The sequence below is a fragment of the Dromiciops gliroides genome, chromosome 4 (genome assembly GCF_019393635.1).
Source record: "Dromiciops gliroides isolate mDroGli1 chromosome 4, mDroGli1.pri, whole genome shotgun sequence".
NCBI classification, from domain to species: Eukaryota; Metazoa; Chordata; class Mammalia; order Microbiotheria; family Microbiotheriidae; genus Dromiciops; species Dromiciops gliroides.
In genome coordinates this window covers 425,200,820-425,224,152 of record NC_057864.1, presented here as the reverse complement: position 1 = coordinate 425,224,152, position 23,333 = coordinate 425,200,820, and the positions used below count along the sequence as shown (strand labels likewise).

General features: G+C 39.8%; 1 protein-coding gene and 1 pseudogene across 1 annotated transcript in view; one reads left to right on the top strand and one right to left on the bottom strand.

The window, feature by feature from the left end:
- Nucleotides 1-269: 269 nt before the first annotated feature.
- LOC122754275 lies at nucleotides 270-1,895 on the bottom strand (annotated as a pseudogene).
- A 4,121-nt stretch (nucleotides 1,896-6,016) lies between these two features.
- Nucleotides 6,017-23,333, top strand: part of DBT (dihydrolipoamide branched chain transacylase E2) — a 51,893-nt gene continuing 34,576 nt past the window's right edge. Inside the window, exons 1-4 of the mRNA XM_044002550.1 lie at nucleotides 6,017-6,120; nucleotides 15,659-15,782; nucleotides 19,173-19,248; nucleotides 21,951-22,132. Coding sequence (XP_043858485.1) covers nucleotides 6,070-6,120; nucleotides 15,659-15,782; nucleotides 19,173-19,248; nucleotides 21,951-22,132 — 433 coding nt within the window. The 5' untranslated portion in view covers nucleotides 6,017-6,069. The remainder of the gene's footprint in view (nucleotides 6,121-15,658; nucleotides 15,783-19,172; nucleotides 19,249-21,950; nucleotides 22,133-23,333) is intronic.

The window sequence follows — 23,333 nt, the reverse complement described above, 5'->3', positions numbered from 1 at the left end:
TCATTTCTTACAGCACAATAGAATTCCATTACATTCATATACCACAACTTGTTCAGCCATTCCCCAATTGATGGACATCCCCTCAATTTCCAATTCCTTGCCACCACAAAAAGAGCAGCTATAAATATTTCTATACATGTGGGTCCTTTTCCCTTTTTTATGATCTCTTTGGGAAAAAGACCCAAAAGTGGTATTGCTGGGTCAAATGCCCTTTGGGCATAATTCCAAATTGCTCTCCAGAATGGTTGAATCAGTTCACAGCTCCACCAACAATGTATTAATGTTCCAATTTTTCCACAGCTTCAGTCATTCTTTTTTTTTTTTAAGATAGACGTCTAAAAATCCATTTTAATCACATTATAAATAAGGAGAATATTTGTGTCAACAAGGACTGTCAAAACATTCTCTAAAAATGTTCTCTACAGAAACAGCTACACATACCACAGGTAATTACAGCAACTTCTACCCAACAAACATGTTCTTTTGTAAGGTACAGTGCGCCAAACAATGTCTGGCAGCAACAGGTTGATGTGGTCCTAGTGGCTTGGATCCATTTGTCACCAAATATACCCCCTACTCTCTATTCTCCAGGATTTATCTCTAGGTCCCCAGCCCTGAACTTTAGCTTTAAGGATATGACTAAGCATATAATCTGATTAATCAGAAACGTGTCCAATAGAGCAAATATTGATTTCATCACAACCATTTTTATTAACAGACCATTAGAAAAACAATCATGGTAACAACCTTTAGTTCATTCTTCTAATAAGCCTGTTGATCTGGTCTTCCCTGTTACCAGAATCTCTAACTTCCACAAAATGAGTAGTCTTTTTCTTCATTCCACCCCAAGGAGATGTAATGATTGGAATGATGCCACCTACTGGAGACTTACTATAGGAAAGCTCCACCATGAGGAGAATGCCTCAGAGGGCAAGGCCAATGTGGCTTTTCCTTGGCTTCAGGAAGGAACATTTGCGCATGGGTACTGTCCACCAAGGCTACCAGCCAATCAACTTGAGGAGCCTCCCATTTTCTGGGAGGGGACAGGAAGGAGGAAGGAGGGCCTGCACGGAGAGGTCTGTCTCTTTTGGGTTCCTGACTTGATGGTGGTGGTGGCAGCAGAGGACTTCACAGGAAATTTGAGGAAAGATAGGAATGCGAGGCTGTTGGAATTCTGTTCTCAATCTTTCTCTTTCTATCTTTCAATAAACCCTTAAAAACCTAAACTCATTTTATCACTGATTTTAGTCAGTTTCCCCCAAAACTGGGGGAACAGATTAGAACCCACATTTAGAATCTTAAATTACACAGAGAAGATAATTTGAAGGGCCACAAGAAGTTGGTGGCAGCTTTGAAGTGCTTGCCAACAGTGTAGATCTCATGAATCAAGTCCTCCATGCAGATAATTCCATATTTACCTAGAGATTTTTCAATAAGGGCATTATTAGTCAGAGCAATTCTCTGTTTCTTGATTTTGCCAAAGCCACGTTTGTAAATTAAGTCATTCACAGATTTCAGGTTTGGATAACCCCATACAATGTATGGCTCCACAATTCTCAGCATGTTCATTGAAGCCTTGTTAAGCTTAACAAAGGTGCCGTTGAAGATCTGTCAAAGACAAAGAAGCTGCAATACTTTTAGGAACTTTGGGCTAATACCACTGATACCTCTGATTCTGATCACAAAAACTAACTTGGGTTCAGTAGGCACATAGTAGTTTCCAGCTTTGCTTGCCATTCTAGCCAGCCGGATTTCACTTCTGTACATCTGTTTGTACTCCTCATGTCTCTATTGTGTGGGGACCAATTTTTAATTGGGGAGTGCTAGCTAAGTGGCTTGCCGCAATATTGGGGCAAGGAGGGAGACCGGCAGCCTCCCTCAAGACAGAACAAGATTTATTTTAACAAGAACGAACTTTAAAAAAACCACAGACAGGATCATTAGGATCAAGGGAAGGGAAATAAAATGGGGAAAGGGAAATTATAATACCTGAAAAAATACCACCGCCCAGGAATCAACTGAAAATATGCAGCAGAACGCTTGTCGCTTTCCAGCTTCCACCTAGAATGCCCAATTCTCCTCCCTCAAACCTAGAAAACCCCACACAGACCCAGCCAATGGGATGGCCTCTCTGACAGTCACATGACTGCCCTCACTAGGCTTCCAATCATTATAATTTTGCCAGGCCCATGTAGGCTTCGGAGTGGTGATGATGTGAGGTGCCAGAGCCCTGGCAACAGCTACAACCAGTGGGTGGAGCACCTTATGGTTTGCGGAGCCCCAGGCCAGTGCACAACAAGGCAATAAAACCTCGAATAACAATTAATTCTTTACAATTGTCAGTGACAATTTGTCACTTGATTCTGAGATCAATCAGAGGATTGGGAAAGCTACTTCAAACATGTCTAAGCTCGCCAAGCTTGTCTGGACAAACAGTAAACTGACAAGACAAACCAAATTTGCCGTCTATAGAGCATGCATCCTGAGTACCTTACTGTATGGCAGCAAAACATGGACTACATACACTAGACAAGAGAAGAAGCTTAACAGCTTCCACATGCACTGCCTTTGACGCATCCTTGGCATATCTTGGTCAGATAGGATCACCAACACAGAAGTGCTCCAATGCGCGAAACTTTCGAACATCTACATGCTACTGAAACAGACAGGGGCAGCTAGATGGCGCAGTGGATAGAGCACCGGCCCTGGAGTCAGGAGTACCTGAGTTCAAATTTGGCCTCAGACACTTAACACTTACTAGCTGTGTGACCCTGGGCAAGTCACTTAACCCCAATTGCCTCACTAAAAAACAAACAAACAAACAAAAAAACAAAGACGGCTGCACCGCAAGCAAGACTGGCGCATTCCTAAAGACCTACTCTATGTCTTTAGCCTCAGGCCAAAGACTTACTGGATGTCCCCAGCTTCGCTATAGAGATGTATGCAAGTGAGACTTGAGAGCTCTGGGAATAGACACCAGCAGCTGGGAGAAGATGGCCAAGGACCTCGGGCGATGGAGTTCAGTACTCAGGAGCAGCTTGCACACAACTGAGATGGGCCTCCAAGCTCTGGAGGAAGAAAAATGAATGAGACGCAGGAACTGACGGGCAACAGAGAGCACAGTTTTCCAATGTCCTCCTTGCGGCAGGAGCTGTGGCTCCTGTATCGGATTGTACATTCACACTGTGGCCTGTGGCTCTTCAAGGTGCTGATCCATTGTCATCTGCGACTGGAAGAAGCCTACTACTCCTTGTGGTAAGCTTTAGCTTTTTCATAGACAACTTTTCTCTGTATTTTATGGAGCTTTTTTTATAGCCACTTTCTTCTTCAGATGTTTGGCCTTCGGTATTGCAAAAGCATTTCACTTTTTCAGAAGGGATTCTGGAGCAGATGGCACCTTCTTCTCTTCTTCTGTGCCCGCCATGATTCCAGCTGGAAAATGAGCCAGAGTCATTCTTAAAGAAGTTCTCAAAGGAGGTAGGGTACACTCCTATGGTACCCTATAAAATACTCATACCATTTTCTGAGTTAGAAAATAAAAAGTTAAGTGGATGAGATATTAGAGTAGGAAGAAATAAAAAGACTGGAAAAGCAGGGCATAAAATAATACAGTCTCTACTTAGAAAGAGATTACAACATAAGGAAGAGATATAGGAAGGCTTTGTGTGATTTTTCAGGCTGGGGAATTCCCTCTACCAACTGGTCTGTGGGTCTGTGACTTAGTAGGTATGTTCCAGAGAGTTTAAACTATCCAAAAGTGAGATTTCAACCCAGGTCTTCCTGACTTTGAGACTTGTACTTGAGCTATGTCTCAGTAGTCCTAATGCAGTTTTAAAGCATACCTTAAAGGAACTTTGGAGACACCTTGTAGTATTATGCCACTCAGACTCTCAGAAGAAAATAAAACAAATATGCTTGTGAATCCTGATGACTTAAGAATTTTGCTTTCTATTTACTTTGCCTATACTCCATATTTACTTGTCTTTGTATATGTTGTATTTCCACTGTAACGATTGGAATGATGCCACCTGCTGGTAGAAAAGCTCCGCCATGAGGTGAAGGTCTTTGAGGGCAAGGACCATGCATCTTTTCTTTGACATCAGGAAGTGATGTTTGCTTGTGGGAGGAAGAAGGGGGAGTCTGGCGCTCTGACTCGGTCTCTTTCCTATGGACTCTGGTGGAGAACAGAGTTGGGAATGCTCTCTCCCTTTAATAGATAGGAATCTAGGCCTTTCTCTCTCTTTACCAAATTCTTATTCTCCTTAATAAATGCTTAAAAGTCTAACTCTTGCTAAAGCTTATAATTTATTGGCAACCACTGGTTAGATATTTTAGACAGACTAGCCTTAACACCACCAATAGAATGTAAGCCCTTTGAGGGCAAGAAATTGGATGTTGTATTTGTTTCTTACCTAGCTCATAAAAATGGCTCTTAAACTGAGCTAATTGCCATGCACCCTCTTTTTATCCATAAGGAAAAGAATGAAATACGTTGGAAATTTTTGTTTTTCAAAAGAAAATCGTAATAAATTTTTTGGTGTTAATAGACACTCCTGGTCCTTCTGGTGTTAACAAATGCTTGCTGAATTGACCTGAATTGGCTATTATTAGATTTGTTCCTTTATCTCCCCCACCCCCACAACACCCTTTTCGGACCTATGATTTCATTGGTGTAGGGGACTCCCCATGAGGAAACTCCATCACCAATGCACATCAGCAACTATTCTAAAATGTATAGTCTTAGTGCTTGGGTTATACTGAAAGGTTAAGTGGCTGGCCAAAGCAGCGTCAGAGGTCAGACACTGGCTTTACTATTTACCTTTTTTCTTTGCTTGCCTCTCAGCATTTTAGTATAAAGGAATAAACGTGTTCTACCTTTCTACACAGACATTACTGCAGAGGGCACCGACATCCTCCCAATCCCTCAGGCTCACGACCTAGGTGTCATCCTCTACTCCTCACTCCCACGTACCATCTGTTGCCAAGATTTATTTCACTTTTGCAACGTCCCCTCCCATATACCCCGTTCTCTCCTCTGACACAGCACCACTCTGGTGCAGGACCTTATCACCTCACACTTCGGACTGTTGCAACAGCCTGCCCATAGGTCTGCCTGCCTCTCTGCGCTCCAATCCATCCTCCATTCCGACACCAAAGTCCTAAAGTGTCTGTCTGACCAAGTGACTCAAATCTCTGCTCCCTATCGCCTCCAGGAACTAACAGAAAATTCTCTGGTGTTTAAAGCCCTTCATATCCCCGCCACACCCACCCACCCACACCCACTTCTTTCCCGTCTTCTTACATCCCTCTCTCTCCTCCCCCGGTACTCTTTCGTCCAGTGACATTTGCCTGGTTGTTTTCACGAACAAGACACTCCATCTCTCGGTTCCTGGCACTTTCTCTGCCTCCCATTCCTGGAACGCTCTCCCTCCTATGCTTTGACTACTGACCTCCTTGGCTTCCTTTAAGTCTCAATTAAGATCCCGTTTTTTACTGGAAGCCTTCCCTCGGTTAATGATTTCCTATTTATCCTGCATATGGCTTGCTCTGCATATATTTGTTTGCATGTTGTCCCCCATCAGACTGTAAGCTCTTTGAAGGCGGGGACTCCCTCTTGCCTTTTTTCGTATCCCCACAGCTCCGCATAGTGTCCTGCACATAAAAGCGCGCGCGCGCACACACACACACACACACACACACACACACACACACACACACACACACACACACACACGGGAGGGAGGGAGGGGGAGAGAGAGAGAGAGAGAGAGAGAGAGAGAGATGGGGACGAGGAATGCGGGCAGAGTGGGTCCTACCCACCAGAACTGTTGCTCACCTAGGCAGCCTCGTGCCCCGTCTCCCTCATTCCTCCCCCCCCCCCTCCCCTACCCCCTGCCCAGTGTTTACTCCAGGTCCCACCCCGGCCTTCCTATTGGCCGCTTCGTGGGAGGCTTGCGCTCCCTCTCCTGATTGGCTGTCCAGGGGGAGGCTCGCTTCCTCGCCCCCTCCTAAGGAGCCACACAGAGGCGGCCCCCGGCGTGGAGAAGCAGCAGCTGTTTCCGGAATAAGATGGCGGCAGCGAGGGTCCTGAGGAGCTGGAGTCGAAGCGCCCGGCACCTGGTAAGGCGGGAGGGACCGACGGACGCGCGCGGATCCGGTCGCCGGGGGTCCCGGGCCCTGAGAGTGGGTTTAGCCCCTCGCGAGTTGGGGGAGGGAGTCGATGCGGGTCTTGGGGAAAGGGTGACTGAGGAGAGAGGGAGAAACTCGCATTGGGCACGGGGGTCCCGGGGAGGGGGCGAGAGGCGCTCTTGGCCTGGACCTCGGCGCCCTCCGGCCCCGAACCGCTAGTCCACCCGCCCTCGTCCTTCTTTGTGAGGTGACCCCCACCTCCGCGGTTCCTACCACTCGCTCTTCGGCCTCGACGCCCCGCATCCTCCCGCCCCGGCATCCTCTGCCAGTCACCTGCGGTCGCGGATGGATGGCTCCATCTCCCCGGCCCGGAGCCGCCCTCCACCAGCGGGGCAGCGCTAGTCCTTCCCTTTGTCACAGCCTCCGCTGCCTCCCGCTCGGCTCCGGGCGGACTTGCCCGTGTCATTTCCTTCGTCAGTCCAGTCCCGGGAAAGTTGTCTTCCATCCCACGTCCCCAAAGCGGGAGGGAGGATGGCGAGACTCAGCAGCTTCGGTCTTTGCCCCGCGGCGAGGGCAGATCTGCCGAACCTGGTGTGAACAGTGTTCAAGGGTGTCTATTATAATTATGAGTGTTACTGTTTTCCTGACATTCCCCTTACCCCTCCCTCTCCTCCCCCATATTACCGTGAATTTTTTTTTTCATGTATTTGTACATATACAATGTGTCTCAAAAGTCTCGGTGGAGTTTTAAGCTTTGGGGACATCCTGTGCTCGTGTGTGTTCTTGGGATGAGCCTTTTCAGTTCCCACTTCTGACACATACTGTCTCTGGAACCCTGGGACCTCCCCTGTATTCTGGGCAACTCTCTAAAACAGCAGCTTCACTCCCCCATCCGAAAAAAAATGGATAACTATTTCAATAAAACTGGCTTCCGTTGTAATACTGTGACCTTTATGCATCTAAAAACATTTTTTTCTGAGGAGTCCAGAGGCTTCACTAGACTACCAAAGGGGCCCATGACACACACAAAAAGGTTATAAACCTCAGGGCTGATAAGTTGCACTAAACGCATTGGTGGAAGGAATTTCCACATCTGGTAATTCCTTATATCAGTTAAATCACAGGTCCAGTCCCTATTCCGGTTACCTATGCCTGTGAACAGGTTCTCTCTCCTTATAAACTGTGAGGGCAGTCATTTCAACTGTCTAGACCTCAGTTTCTTCCTCCATAAAATGAGAATTTTGTCTAGATAAATGGTTCTTAACCTTTTTTGTGTCATGGAACTTTTGATGACACTTCAAAATAATGTGTGTAAATGCATAAAATAATATACAAAGGGTTACAAAGGAAACCAATTATATCAAAATGCAGTTATAAAAATAAATATATTTTAGAACAAGGTCTCAGATCCCACGTTAAAAATCCTTAGGCCTGGTTGATATCTAAGATACTCCAGATCTAAACTCTATGAAATGATTTATTGTACATGTAAGCCAAACAATAAGGAATAATAATAATAACAATAACAATAACAACTAACATTTATATAGCATTTACTATGTCTCAGACACTGTACTGGGCACTTTACAATTATCTCATTTATTTATTGCCTCATTATCTCATATTACCTTAGAATATGGTTTTACAATTACATGCATTGCACTTTTCTCTTTATTTTTTAAAGTTGGCTGGCCTTCAATCTCGACATAGATGAGAGCTGTTTAATTTATGATTTTGTATCTCCAGTGCCTGGCACTTAGATGAGGCTTAATAAATGCTTCTTGATTTACCTTCCTATACTGCCTGCTTCCCCTACCTTTTTCGCTCTTGCAAGCATTACTAGTGTATTTTTTAAAACTATATCTCTATCAAAAGGTCTTTATAAACTATAAATTGTAGAGAATATGCCTATATGCATTGGTAGAAAGTGTTTCTTCATCCTGGAATTACTTAACCTGATGACTTTACAGGTTCAGCCCCTAACCATGTTTTTATCTCCCACTGTAGTATATTATTTCTGTAACTAGATTAATGTATGCTGGAGCTATGATATATGTCAAGATTGAGTTCCAAACTGCTCAACATGAGCAATATGTATATTAATTTTAAAGACATATTATCATAAAGTAATTAATGTATTGCCTTATTATCTATCTTATATGTGGAATAAAACATTTCATATGATTTAGAGCTGAAAGATCTTAGAAATTATTTAAATAAAACTTTCTTTTACAGAATAGGGCACTGAGATCTAGACAAAAGCTCAGACTTGCTCAGTGTAACAATAAATAAGCAGAAACAGGATTTGAACCCAGATTCTCTGATCTCAAATCTATTGCTTTTTTCACTGTACCATATTGCCTCAAGAATACTATCATTTAAGTCAAATGGAAAGAGTCTGGATTCAGAATCAGAGGTCTTGGGTTTCAAAACCCAGCAACTTGGGAAGTCAGTTAACACTTTGGGCTTCCCTGATCTGTAAAATAGGGGGTCATAGGGCCATTTCAGCTCCAAACTGATGATCTAAGATCTTAAGTATTTGTAAAATAAATAAAATATATTATGCCTTATAGTGTGAATCCCTAATGTAGCTCACTTGAATTGTGTGCTGCTATCAAGTAGACTGTTTCTTGGGCAGAAATTTAACAAATTTGCCTATTTTGGCTTGTGAAAGTACTAATAATCTTTGTATGTTTAATCTTTTTTTTTTAATCTTTTAGCAACAAATATTTATTTTATTTTTTCCAGTTACATGTAAGGGCAGTTTTCTTTCTTTGTTTTTATGTCTTTAAAAAATTATTCTTTCTTTCTCTTTCTTTCCTGTCTTCCTTTCTCTGTCTCCCTGTCTTTCTCATTCCCTCATCTTTCTCCTTTCCCTTACTTCATTCCCCTTCTCTCACTCTTGTTACAATGACAGTCAATCAAAGTAAATCAATGCTTTGACCATGTCAAAAAATGTATGTTTAATTCTACATCTCAGTATTGCATCATCATTGTTTTTTTTTTTTTTTTGGTTTTTTAGTGAGGCAATTGGGGTTAAGTGACTTGCCCAGGGTCACACAGCTAGTAATTGTTAAGTGTCTGAGGCCGGATTTGAACTCAGGTACTCCTGACTCTAGGGCCGGTGCTCTATCCACTGCGCCATCTAGCTGCCCCATCATTGTTTTTTGAAGTCATGATTTGTCATTGCTTTTATCTAAATTATGAAATCTTTCGAAGTTATTTTTTACATTATTCTGGATATTGTGTTCTTTTAGTTTGGATAATTTTAATCTGGGTCCTTTGTATTCAAATTGTAAGGGCCAAATTTAGTATGGGGAGAATTAATTGGGTAGCTCGCTGTAATATTGGGGTAAGAAAGGAGATTAACAGCCTCTTTTTAAAAAAAAACAACAGGTTTTAGGGGCAGCTAGATGGCACAGTGGTTAAGGTGCTGGCCCTGGATTCAGGAGTATCTGAGTTCAAATCCAGCCTCAGACACTTAACACTTACTAGCTGTGTGACCCTGGGCAAGTCACTTAACCCCCATTGCCCCGCAAAAACAAAAAAACAAAACAGGTTTTATTAATGGGAACAAATTTAAAATACAAGTGAGGTTAATAGAGCTAGGGACAATGAGAAAGGGAATAGGGGAAGGAAAAAAATACAATGCGCTTCCCAGGTGATTAGAATCTAAATCTCTGGGGCAAAAGGACCCCAGGCACCCCAAACCTGCCTCCAGCCCAGCTAGCTCCAAAGAGCTAGTCTCGCCTCAACAACACAAACTCACCACCACCCAGAATCCGCAGCTCCAAGGAGAACCAGCTGCACAGCGTTCCCTGATCTGGCCCAGCCCGAAGGTCCGCCATACCAGCGTGTGTCTCTCTCTCTCTCTCTCTCTCCTGCACCAGAGTGAGTCCTCTCCTTCCTTCTCTCTCCCAGAAGCCCCCTCTCCCACAGGAAACAGGGCCCTCTACACACACAACCCCAAGCTAATTGGCTGGCAGCCCTGATTGACAGAACTAACAGGCGGCTCTACAAATGCAAGCCAGCCAGTTTCCTGACACCGAAGACCACCTGACTTGTCCTCACCGGGCTTCTCTTCATGGCGGGGCTTCCCTACAGTATCTCTCCAGCAGGGGGCAATATTCTAATTCTCACAATATGATCATAGATTTTGAACTAGAAGGGATTTTAGAAGGTTATCTAGTCCAGCCCTTCAAGTGACTTGCTTAGGGTCACATACATGGCAAGTATCTGAGAGGATATTAGAACCCAAGTCTTCCTGACTGTCCATTTCACTGAGCTGCCTCTCTGAACTTTTGATGATTCTAGAATATTTTACACACCACAATTTGTTCAGTCATTCTTTTTTTTTTTTTTTTTTTGCGGGGCAGTGGGGGTTAAGTGATTTGCCCAGGGTCACACAGCTAGTAAATGTCAAGTGTCTGAAGCTGGATTTGAACTCAGGTCCTCCTGAATCCAGGGCTGGTGCTTTATCCACTGCGCCACCTAGCCGCCCCCTTGTTCAGTCATTCTTCAGTTAATAGGCTGCTACTTTATTTCCAATTCTTTTTGGTAGAAAGTGTGTCTTTAAATATTTTTGTATCCATGGGTCCTTTTTTTCTTTGATTTCTTTGGGGTATATGCCTTGTAATGGGTATCACTGAGTTGAAGACAGTTTAATGAGTTGTTGTATATAATTCCAAATTTTTGACTAGAATGCTTAGACCAATCCACCAACAATGTATTGATGTTCCTGTCTTCCCAAAAGCCTTCCAAAACCAGATATTTTCATTGTTCTCATATTTGTCAATCCAAGGGCTTAAGTTGTACTAATTTATATATCTTAATTTTAATGGTTTGGATGTTTTCTATGTGATTGTTCATAACCTATATTTCTTCATTTCAAAACTACCATCTAGTATTCATTTGATCACTGTTTGTCTATGAAATTCTCTTTTTTCCCACTTTTTCCTTTTAATTCTAACAGCTTTGACCTTGCACAAAAGCTTTTAAAAGTTGTCTATTTTTCTGTGATAATCATCTCTTGTTCAATTAAAATTCTACCCCAGCCATGTTTGTATACAGTATCTCTATTCCATCTCCTTTTTTTTTAAATGAGATGATCTTTTATGTTTAAGTGCCTACTGTATACCAGGCAAATATTGACTTGGTTGAGTCTGCTATGAAATAGATAATAAAGAAAAACTATGAGAGATAGAAAAGGCTTCTGAGAATTTGGGAAAGTTGAGTCTTTGCTATTTTAAAATTTTATTTCTAGCCTTTTCCAGAACCAGATTTCTATGGATCGTGACAATTAAAATTTATAAAATAGGATTTTTCATTCCAAATTTCAAAAGAATAGTTATTTTAGAAAACTATTTTTATGAAGGCAGAAATATTTATGGTTTTTTGTTTTGTTTTGGTGGGGCAGTGAGGGTTAAGTGACTTGCCCAGGGTCACACAGCTAGTAAGTATCCAGTGTCTGAGGTCAGATTTGAACTCAGGTCCTCCTGAATCCAGGGCTAATGCTTTATCCACTGTGCCACCTAGCTTCCCCTTATTTATGTTTTAAGCCAGAGATTTGCTCAACGTGAAATTCTTGAATAATATGTTAGTAATTAGTAGGTACTTAGCTATTATTAGGAACTTTAAAAAACACAGTCCCTGACCTCAAGGTGCTCACATTCCCGTGGGGAAAAACCATGCAAACAGCTATGTTTTTCCAGTGCATGTACAAATACTAACACTGAGTACCTCGGAAAGGTGTTGTAGAAGAAGGAATTTTAAATGAGACTTGAATATCCTAGGGAATGCATGAGACTGAGGTGAGATGGGAGAGCATTCTAGGCATGGCAGACAGCTAGTGCAAATGCCCAGAATTGGAGGTAGAGTATCATATTGGAAAAATAGCAAGGAGGACAGTGTTACTAGATTGTGTTGTATGTGGAGGAGGGATTAAATTATAAGAAAGCTAGAAAGGTAGGAAGGTCCTAGGTTATGAAGGGCTTTAAAAACCAATCAGGATTTTATATTTGATCCTCCAGGTAATGAAGGACTACTAGACTTTAATATAGTCAATAATTTTCATGAAAGATTAGGAAACACTTTACAAAATTATAAAATTGATAATACCTTGAAATAACCTCTTAAAAAAACTTTGTGCTCTATTAATTAAAAACAATTAAACCATAACCTTTTTTTCTCCTTAAAACTAATAATTACTTTGCCTGCAGTGATCTTTGAGCCCAAGAATATGAAATCTAACACTGCTTCCAATTTTTCTCTCTCTATTTGCCAGGAAGTTAGGTGGGTTTTTTTATGTTTAAGCTTCAATCCAGCTTTTACACTCTTCCTCTTTTACCCTCTTCAAGAGGCTTCTTAATTCTTCTTCACTTTCTGCCATCAGAGTGGTCTGCATATATGAGATTGTTGATATTTCTCCCAGCAACCTTAATTTCCGGCTTTTGATTCATCCAGTCTGGCATTTCACATGATATACTTTGCATATAAATGAAATAAACAAGGTGACACTATACAACCTTCATGTACTTCTTTTCCAAACTTAAACCAGTCAGTTGTTTCACGTTTGGTTCTAACTGTTGCTTCTTGGTCTGCATGTAGGTTCCTTAGGGGACAAGTAAGATGAAATGGAGTTCCAATTTCTTTGAGGACTTAACCACATTTTGTTGTGATTCACACAATCAAAGACTTTAGTGTAGTCAGTGAAGCAGAAGTAGATGTATTTCTAGAACACTCTTGGTTTCTCTATAATCTAGCTATCTTGGCAATTTGGTCTCTAGTTCCTCTCCCTCTTTGAGAACCAGCTTGTTCTTCTGGTAATTCTCAATTCACATATTGCAGAGTCTTAAGCATAACCTTGCTGGCATGTGAAATGATCACAGTTGTTCTGTAACTTGAACGTTCTTTGGCCTTCTTTAGGATTGGGACATAAACTGATCTTCTTGAATCTAGTTGGCCACTGTTGAGTTTTCCAAATTTGCTGGCATATTGAATGTAACACTTTAACAGTATCATCTTTTAGGATTTTAAATAGCTCAGCTGGTATTCCATCACCTCCACTAGCTTTATTGTTAGTAGTTCTTCCTAAGTCCCACTTGAATTTATTCTCTAGGATATCTGACTCTAGATCATTCGCTACATTATTGTGGTTAGTGGATTATTGGTGATGTTTGACAAGCCCTTGAAAAGAAACTGTTCAAGGGGATGGAGAGGGAGTCTCTGTCTCCTTCCCTTCACTCCCTTTACCAGAGGATGATCTTATGAAGTTCAAAAGGCCAGAAAATTTGGACTTCCATTGGCAGGCATTCATAGCATTACCCTGGAACAGCAGTGGCTGACAGCAAGCATTTACACTGGGAGCCTAGGACAAATTAGATCCACTTGGGGAAGACAACTTCAGGACTCTACATCAAGTGATAAAATGTGACAAAGAATCTGTCACCCTTAACTGAAAAAGCTAAGTAACTTTGCCTGGTTAACTGTTATCAACTGAATAATCAATAGGAGGTACGCTCTTGCTACATGGGAATTATATTAGGGCTGGATGAAGAAAATCAGTCACATCCTGTGGGGCTTGGATAAAACAGTAAGCCAGTTTGACACTAACCTGGCCTGCTTTTGGAATACTGGACTCAAACTGGCTTACTGTTTCATCCAAGCCCCACAGGGTGTGCCTGATTTTCTTTATCCAGCCCCAATATAATTCCCATGTAGCATCATCTCATTTCATCTAATGATTTGAGGTATTTCATTTCTTCCAAATGGAGTAAGGGGGGTTTTTTGCACCTATTTTATCCCTTTGATTTGATTCAAGGGTATCTGTGAGATATTCACATCAATTTTGCATATATTGATTTTTAACTCAACCCAAGAGGCATTCTCACCTGATAAAAGAATGTGTGTTGTGGTGGTGGGGCAAGGGGAGAATGTAGGACACACCCCTCCTACATTAAAAACAGGCTGGCATGATGTAATGGAAAGAACACCGTCCTGGGAATCAAGAAACCTGGGTTTTAGTCCTGGCTCTGCTATTAATCAGCTGTCATGACCTGAAATTATTTAACCTTTCTTGGTTGTTGGCATCTCCTAGTCTCTCCTCCCTATCCAGCCTTTAGCTCCTCCCCCTTCATTACCTCTCATTGTGTGTGTGTGTGTGTGTGTGTGTGTGTGTGTATACACATGTTTTTTTCTTTGGTGAAGCAATTGGAGTTAAGTGGCTTGCCCAGGGTCACACAGCTAGTAAGTGTCAAGGATCTGAGGCCAGATTTGAACTCAGGTCCTCCTGAATCCAGGGCTGGTACTCTATCCACTGCACCACCTAGCTGCCTCATGTCTGTATATAATTTTGCATTTACTCCTTACTTTCCGAAGTGGAAAATAAATAAATACCTTGTGGAGGGGACTGTTTTGTTTTTTGTCTTTATATCCTAAGTGTCTAGCTTAAGTGCCTGGAATCATAGGTTCATTTTATTATCCACAATAAAAGCCTCCTTTAGACTAGATAATCTCTAAGGTCCCTTCCACCTTTAAAACTCAGTGATTCTATTCAAATGTCATGATTAAATAATTGTTATAACTTTAAATTACAGCAAGAAAATCTATCAGGATAACAATAAAACATTTTAACCAAGTCATAGGCATCATGATGTAATCACCTGCTGGGACTCAAGTCAGGCAAGTCAACCTTTTTGAGGCTCAGCTTTCTCTTTTGTAAATGGGATAATAATGTCTATAGTACTTACATTACAGAGTTCTGATTATCAAATAAGAGAATGTAAATGAAGTGGTTTGCAAAATTGAAAGCATTGTGTAAATGTAAACTATTATAATTACTGTTTTGAGAGCTGAAAGAGACCTTAGAGATTATCTAGTCCAACTTCACAGATAATTCCTTAAATTCTGATAATTCATTTTTTCATTGATTACATCCAATCATAACATTTCTTACTAATTTTGCATCATATAATTTTCTTACCTAAGGATTGAATAAATATGGGAATAAATCTAATTTTAAGGAGGAAACTATACTAAATATACTAAATCTCTTCATTGGACTAGATTTTAAAACATGTTACATTAAACATTTCTACTTTTGTTGATTTCATATAAAGTTATTAAAAATACAATGTTAGGCAAAATGATGTTGCAAGGGAGGGAGGAATTAGGAATGCCAATTTAAGTGGGTAATTCACCAGATGATCTTTTGTAGTGTTGTAGTAGTAATAATAATTATGAAACTGTGTTGATTGTAGCAGTCTTACATGCTTATATAGAAATTCTTATGAAAATATACTAGTATGAATGAAATTAGCCATTACTGCTAAGTGGGCTGATTAAAAAAAAACAACTTACAGTATAGGTTCGATGGTTTCCTATTGCTGCACATTCTAATTATTTATGTAACTACCAATTCTTTTAATATCTATTTTAATTTAAAGTAAACATATACTAAAGTGTGTATTTGATAAGAACTTAGCAGTATGATTTTTACAAAATTTAACTTTTTTTCTTTTTATTCCTCTAGAGTTGTGTTCGTCATATTCAATTGTGCAGTAGTGTTCATGCTGTGAAGCCAAAATATACATGTCTCTTTGGTTATTCTTCCTTCAAGTTTGGTCATCCACATCGGTTATTAAAAACAACTGGTAGTAAGTATGGACTTTAGTAGGAAACAGAAAATATATATGAGTGTGTTAACTTGGAAATTAAGGAAGCAATCAATATAGGAGAAATAAGGTCTTTAATCGGGGCAGAGGAACTATAGCTCATGGTATCGAAAAGCTTGGAAGCTAGGAATACCCAAAGATGGGAACAGAGGACAGAGGTTTTATGGGGTAACAGGACAAAAAGGGGACCAAAAGATTGCTCCAGAGTGACATCTAGCTACTTAATGTAAGTGAACCTTTGACAAAAGAAATAATAGAACTGCTCAGTATAGGGTTACTGACTCTGAATAGAAACTACTTAATGTAGATGGATTCTTTTTCGTAATAATCATATAGTGGGGGGTGGGGGGAAGAAAGGTGGGGAACATTGGGAGGGGATAAGTTGCTTGGGGGAAGGTCTATAAGTCCATCAAGAGTCTGGAAATGACAAAGATTGGTCAGCCCCAGGCAATTCATTTGTCTGGGAAAGGGCACTGGGTGGGGAATCAATTCTCAGTAAATTTTGTAGTTCTCAAGTGTTTTGTATTATATGTGATTATTTTTCCCCAAGCACTTCAGGGTACTTTAAAGAACCTGGGAAGTAAATACATAGAATCCATAAGAGTAAATAAGATTGGGGCAGCTAGATGGCTCAGTGGTTAAAGTGCTGGCCCTGGATTCAGGAGTACCTGAGTTCAGGTCCAGCCTCAGACACTTATCACTTGCTAGCTGTGTGACCCTGGACAAGTCACTTAACCCCCATTGCCCTGCAAAACAAAAACAAAACCAAAAACAAAACAAAAACAAGAGTAAATAAGATTATCCTACTTTCCCTTTCTCTCTTAGAATTGTTCAAATATTGGGGGTTGGTTGCCTTCACATGAACCCACCATACTCTGACCTTTTACTCTGAGGATCAAGTAGAATTGTGAGATGGCTACCTCATATTTACTGTGTAGTCTGTAGTAAAGGGAGAATCTACATCTTTGTTTTCACCTCATTTGCCATTGTTGAATAAAGTATTTATAATCATCTTACAAGTCATAGAGGCTTTCAAGGAAACCAGACAAGACTTTTTAACATTTGCTACTGCCTGAGGGAGTAGAAGAATTTCCTTTCCAGAGACCATTATCTTGGGATTGTGGCCTTTCTCCTTCACTTCTTTTCTTTAACTCCTTCTCTGGAATAGGCTGTTGATTGTTTATGCAATATATGCCTAGCCAACTCTTTAGCCTTAAGCTTCTTTATTAGTATATAAAGAAGTGTCAAGGAACAAACTATAGGCAAGTAGGGAATTGCAGATTAATTATTGTGTTATAACAAATCAAGCTTGCCTCTCTTCCATTACTTGGCTTGTTACTAAACAGTTAGATTGGGAAAGTCAAATCAAATTACCAAGCCTTTATTAATTGCTTACCCTGTGCCAGGCATTGTGCTAAGTGCTGGGGATACAAAAAAGAAATCAAAGGAAAGTCCTTACCCCAGGGGAACTTACATTCTAATGGGGGAAAACAACATATATCCAGAAGAAAAAGACCAAATAAAAGGGCAGAGCCACAAGGGTAGAGGAATCTTCCTGTGTGGGAAGGTTACAGGACGGGAAGGATCTTCCAGGATGCTGGGGCATGGTAGAGAAATGTCAGGAGGAGGGCCCAGAGAAGAGTGAAGACTTGAACCTTCCTGGCCTGATGAGGGCTATAAAGTAATTTTTCAGGATGATCTTCCAGGTTAAGGCAGCTCCCAGGATGAGGAGCTTCTGGGAATAGTGGAAAAAGAAGTCTAGAAAGTCAGGAGAAGGGTCTAGAGAATGCTATAGATAGAATTTATCCAGATTTTAGCAAAGTACTTGTTGAAGTCTCTCATGGCATTCTTATAGGAAAGATGGAAAAATATTTTAGAAATGAAAGTACAAGTAGGTGAATTTGGAACAACTAGTTGCATGGCCACACCTAAAGAGCAATGTCTGAAGAGGTGTTTTACAGTCCTTTCACTACTAGTGCCTTCCCTCTAAGGTTACCTTCCATTTTACACTGCATAGATCTTGTGTTTATATGGTTGTGTGTTTTCTCCCCCATTATTATGTGAACTCTTTAAGGTTGGAGATTGTTTTTGTCTTTTTTTGTATTCCCAATTCTTAGCACAGTACTTAACACAAAGTAAGTGCTTAACAAAGGATTGTTGATGCCGCTGTGGAAAGCATTCTCCAGTGGGTCATCCTGGGGAATCTACCTGTGCTTGGCCCTGTGCTTTTTTAATAAAAACATTTTCATCAATGATTTGGATAAAGGCATACATGGCATGTTAGATTCCCAGATGACACAAAAATGGGAGGGATGGCTATCATATTGAATGAAAGATTAGAGTTAGCACCCAAAAATATATTGACAGGCCAGAACCTTGCACCAAATCTAATAAGATGAAATTTAGTTAAGTACAAATGTAAAGTCTTAAACTTGAGTTTAAAAAAATGAATTTCACAAGTACAAAATGGTCAGAGGCATGAATATGCATATTATATCAGGCTCTTTATATGAAAGAGATCTGGAGGGGTTAGCGGACTATGAGCTTAGTATGAATCAGCAGTTAGAAATGACTGGAAAGAAAGCTCATAATTCAAAAATTTCTTCCTAAACCTCTTTCTTTTTTTACTCTTTTCGTCTTTTGAGCCTCATTGAGGCTTGACTCCACTTAATGACACTGCTTCCCTTGCTACCCTTTCCAGTGCTAGCTACTCATACTACCTAACTCCCTGGCTAATGTGGGGAGAATTGGAATGCTCTTTGCTCCCTATTGCTACTTCCAAACTCTCCTTCTATCACATTCACTAAGTAACCTATACTTTGAGGTTTCAAATTTAGCACCCAATCTGTATCCTGTGGGATCTATCAACCATACCTCTAAGACTTTCTTTCTCAATGAGTTCAGTTTCTGATACATACAACCTGTACAAAAAAGCAGCCAGAAGGAAATTTCTTTAGGCCCTTGCTATCATTTTGTACAATTGTCCCTTAGCAAGTTATTTCCCTTTCAAGGCTCTTCATGATCACCTTTATTTGGCTATATGAAGACTATCATTTGATTCATGAAACTACTAATTTGTTGGATGGGCCTTACATAGGAAGAATACCATACTATCAGTCAAGATACATGGTTCTAATTGTTGTTCTGTCAACTTACTACCTACCCTTGAACAAATTAATGAAGCTTTTCTGTTTTTGTTTTTTTTTTCTTGAAAAAAAAACCTGGTCATTCTTTTCTTTACCAACCTTGTGGGATCCTTTGAGAATATAATCAAATTTTAGACTTGAAAGTATGCTTATATCTTTTAAGAAGAAAGGTGTTAACATGTTTATGTGTGCAGTACACGTTTATGATGGTTTCTCTTCTTTGAAGCTGTAAACGGACAGATCGTTCAGTTTAAACTCTCAGATATTGGAGAAGGGATTACAGAAGTGACAGTTAAAGAATGGTAAGTTTACCAAACCTTTTCCTTGAAAAAACTCAATACTTATAAAAGAAGATAATCATTTGAATAATCATGAACAGCGTTCATCTTTACATTGAATAATAATGACGGCTAACACTTATATGGTGCTTACTGTGTGCCAGGTACTATGCTAAACACTTTACAGTTATCTCATTTGATTTTCAGAACAACCCAGGGAGTTAGACCCTATTCTTAACCCCATATTACAGGTGAAGAAACTAAGACAAACAGATTATATGACTTGTTCAGGGTTACAACTAGTAAAGTTCTGAGGTCAAATTTGAACTCAAGTCTTCCTGACTCCAAGCCACCTGTTATGGAGGAAATAGCCTTTTCACTTGTGAAGGTATGGAATTAATTCCAGCAATATGTTGCTGTTCAATTTTTTCAGTTGTGTCCAACATTTCATGGCCCCATTTGCAGTTTTCTTGGGAAAGACACTAGAGTGGTTTGCCATTTCTCTCTCTAGCTCATTTTACAGATGAAGAACTGAGGCAAACAGGGCTAAGTGACTTGCCCAGGGTCACATAGGTAGTAGTATCTGAGGCCAAATTTGAACTCACAAAGATGAGTCTTCCTGACTCCAGGAGTAGCACTGTATCCACTGTGCCACCTTGCTGCCTCATCCAACAGTATGCTTGTTGTGGTATAAAATAGCAATTTGTGGCATAGTTATTTGAAAACCTGTTCTTTTTTATCTTCTCAAACTTCTTCTTCTATATATATTCTTCTTTATACACTCTCGATGCCCAGAAGGTAGAAATGAACCCTTCAGAAATTCAGTGTCTAATAAAAATGTGGCTATTCAACTATTTTAATAAGCATTTATGAAGACCGAAGATTTGTACTCAGACTTAATGTTTATAAATTTGATATTGAAAAAGTTATTAAAGTCTGTGGTATAGCCTATGCTGAAATGACAACTACTTTTGTTTGACCCTGTACCTGACAGTTTATTTATTTCATAAAGTTGTGACTAATCCAGAAAGTTTTATTTAGATGAAAAAATTTCTACTTAACTTAAAAGTCATCTTCCCCTCTTTCCAAAACCCCCATATAAAGAAAATAAAGTAAAACAAAACCTACATTCTCATACTCAACTCATTTGCTGAGGATGCCAACATATAGAAATAGAAAAAATTTGAAAAAGTAGACCGTTCCATGCCGTCTCCCCCACCCCCAAATCCCTCTGTGTTACTTTGCTGCCTTAATTTTTTTTTTTTGTCTGGAAAGGACAAAAACTCAAAATGAGTGTAACTGAAGTATGCAAAATTGGGAAGGGAATGGATAGAGACCTTGGGTTTGTTGAACAGATTTCAAAATTGTATAGATAAAGGTCACCCTTTGAAAGTTCATAGACATAAGTATAAGATAAAAGGAAGTACTACTTTGCAAGTGTATCTATGGAAGCCATTTTCTTTTTACATATAAGGTATTTTATTTTTTCCGTTACATGTAAAGATAGTTCTCAACTTTTGTTTATACAAGCTTTACAATTTCAGATTTTTCTCCCTCCCTCCCCTCCCCTCCCTCTCCCCTCCCCTAGACAGCAGGTAATCTGATATAGGTTATATCTATATATCTATATACATATACATATATATATATATATATACACACACACATATATATCCATAATAACATTAATCCTATTTCTGCATTAATCCTGTTATAAGAGAAAAAATCAGGGCAGTAATGCAAAACCTCAAAATAGAAAAAAAAACAAACAACAGCACCCAAAACAAAAGAAATAGTATGGTTCAATCAGCATCTATACTCCACAGTTCTTTTTTTTTTTTCCCTTGGATTTGGAGATCCTCATCATGAGTTCCCTGGAACTCTTCTGTACCATTGCATTGCTGAGAAGAATATAGTCCATCACAGTAGGTCAACACTCAATGTTGATGATACTGTGTACAATGTTCTTCTGGTTCTGCTCATCTCACTCATCATCAGCTCACGTAAGACCCTCCAGGTTTTTCTGAACTCTTCCTGCTCATCATTTCTTACAGCACAATAGTATTCCATTGTATTCATATACCACAACTTGTCCAGCCATTCCCCAATTGATGGGCACACCGTCAACTTCCAATTCCTTGCTACCACGTAAAGAGCAGCTATAAATATTTTTGTACATGTGGGTCCCTTTCCCCTTTCCATGATTTCTTTGGGAAAAAGACCTAAAAGTGGAATTGCTGGGTCAAAGGGTATGCACAGCTTTATCGCCCTTTGGGCATAATTCCAAATTGCTCTCCAGAGTGGTTGGATGAGTTCACAGCTCCACCAACAATGCATTAGTGTTCCAATTTTCCCACAGGGAAGCCATTTTCTTAAGAGATCTTAGGATCAAAGGATTTAGAACTTGAAGACAACTTGGAAGTTATCCACTCCAACTCATTTTACAGATGAGAAAACTGATACGGAATAGGAAATATTAGTTTTAAGAAAGATTTATGTTAATTAATGGATACTTGGTTTTGGGGTCAGTCAGGGAAGTTTGGGATATGGTTATAGATTTCTCGGGTTGCCATGGAGGACATCCATAGTCTTGTATAAAATAACTGTTCTCTCAGACAGAAAACTAAGTTGGTAGCTTATCTATCTGACCTCATATAGCATATATGTAGTCTTAAGATGTTTTTGTATTTTAAATTGTCTATATAATTTTATATTTTTCCTTTCAGGTATGTAAAAGAAGGAGATACAGTGTCTCAGTTTGATAGCATCTGTGAAGTACAAAGTGATAAAGCCTCTGTTACCATCACTAGTCGTTATGATGGTATCATTAGAAAACTCTACTATGCAGTAGATCAGATTGCCCTTGTGGGGAAGCCATTAGTAGACATAGAAACAGAAGCTTTAAAAGGTATCGTAAAGTGTGTTTATCCATTTTACTAAATGTGTTACTGCTTTTTTTCATTTGTCACAAGACCCCCAATTAATTTAATGGTTTTTTAAAGATGCCACGTTTGTTTTTTCAAGTATCTTTTAGGGTTTTGATTGTATTTCACTGAAACAGAAAAAAAAAATACAAAGGGAACTTCTGTTACATAGTTCATAGATTGATGAGTTAAGTTTGTAGCATGCCATGTCACCACTGCTTAGAGAGACATGTGCCTATATATTAGCTGGAGGTCAGATGTCCAGCAACTTTAAACATTTCATCAGCTGGTGATGACTTTAATAGTCTCTTTCACAGTTAGCTAAGAAATGTGGGGAAAAAGTTATAGGAAAGGGAGGTTATTTCTCGTTGGCAGTGGCTGCTAAACTCTAGTTCATTTATTTAACTCCTATTCCGCTTAAGGCACCATGGGTAGGTACTGGTGATGCAAAGAGCAAAATCAAACAATGTCTGCCCCCAAGAAACTAAAGCCCCAGTGGGAACATACAGCATGTATACAAGCAAATCTATAAAAGTCTGCAGAAAGTAATTTTAGAAGAGACAGAATGCAAAAAATTAAAAAATAAAACTAAAAAAGAAGGAAGAGGGGAGCGGCTAGGTGGCGCAGTGGATAAAGCACTGGCCCTGGATTCAGGAGTACCTGAGTTCAAATCCAGCCTCAGACACTTGATACTTACTAGCTGTGTGACCCTGGGCAAGTCACTTAACCCCCATTGCCCTGCAAAAAAAAAAAAAAAGAAGAAGAAGGAAGAGAGCAGTAAACCAAAATAGAAGCAGTGGTCATGGAGATGGCAAACAGCAGACACTGTAGGAAGAGTTAAATGACAAGAAAAAAACCCCAAAGGAAAATGACAACAATGCATTCTAGCTATTAAGTTTGAAGAACTGCAGAAAAAAGAACGAAAGCAAGGTTTTTGTCTTTACAGTATTGTTGTCATTCTCTTTGTTCTCCTTACTCTGTTCTGCATCAGTTCATATAAGTCTTCCCAAATTCTTCTGATACCATTTCTTTTATTATTTCTTACAGCACAATATTAATTCCATCACATTTACATAGCCCCTCTTCAATTTATGGGCACCTCCTCAGTTTCCAATTCTTTGCTACCACTAAAAGAGCCATAAATATTTTGTATATCCTTAGTTTGTTTTGCTTAGGTTTAATTAC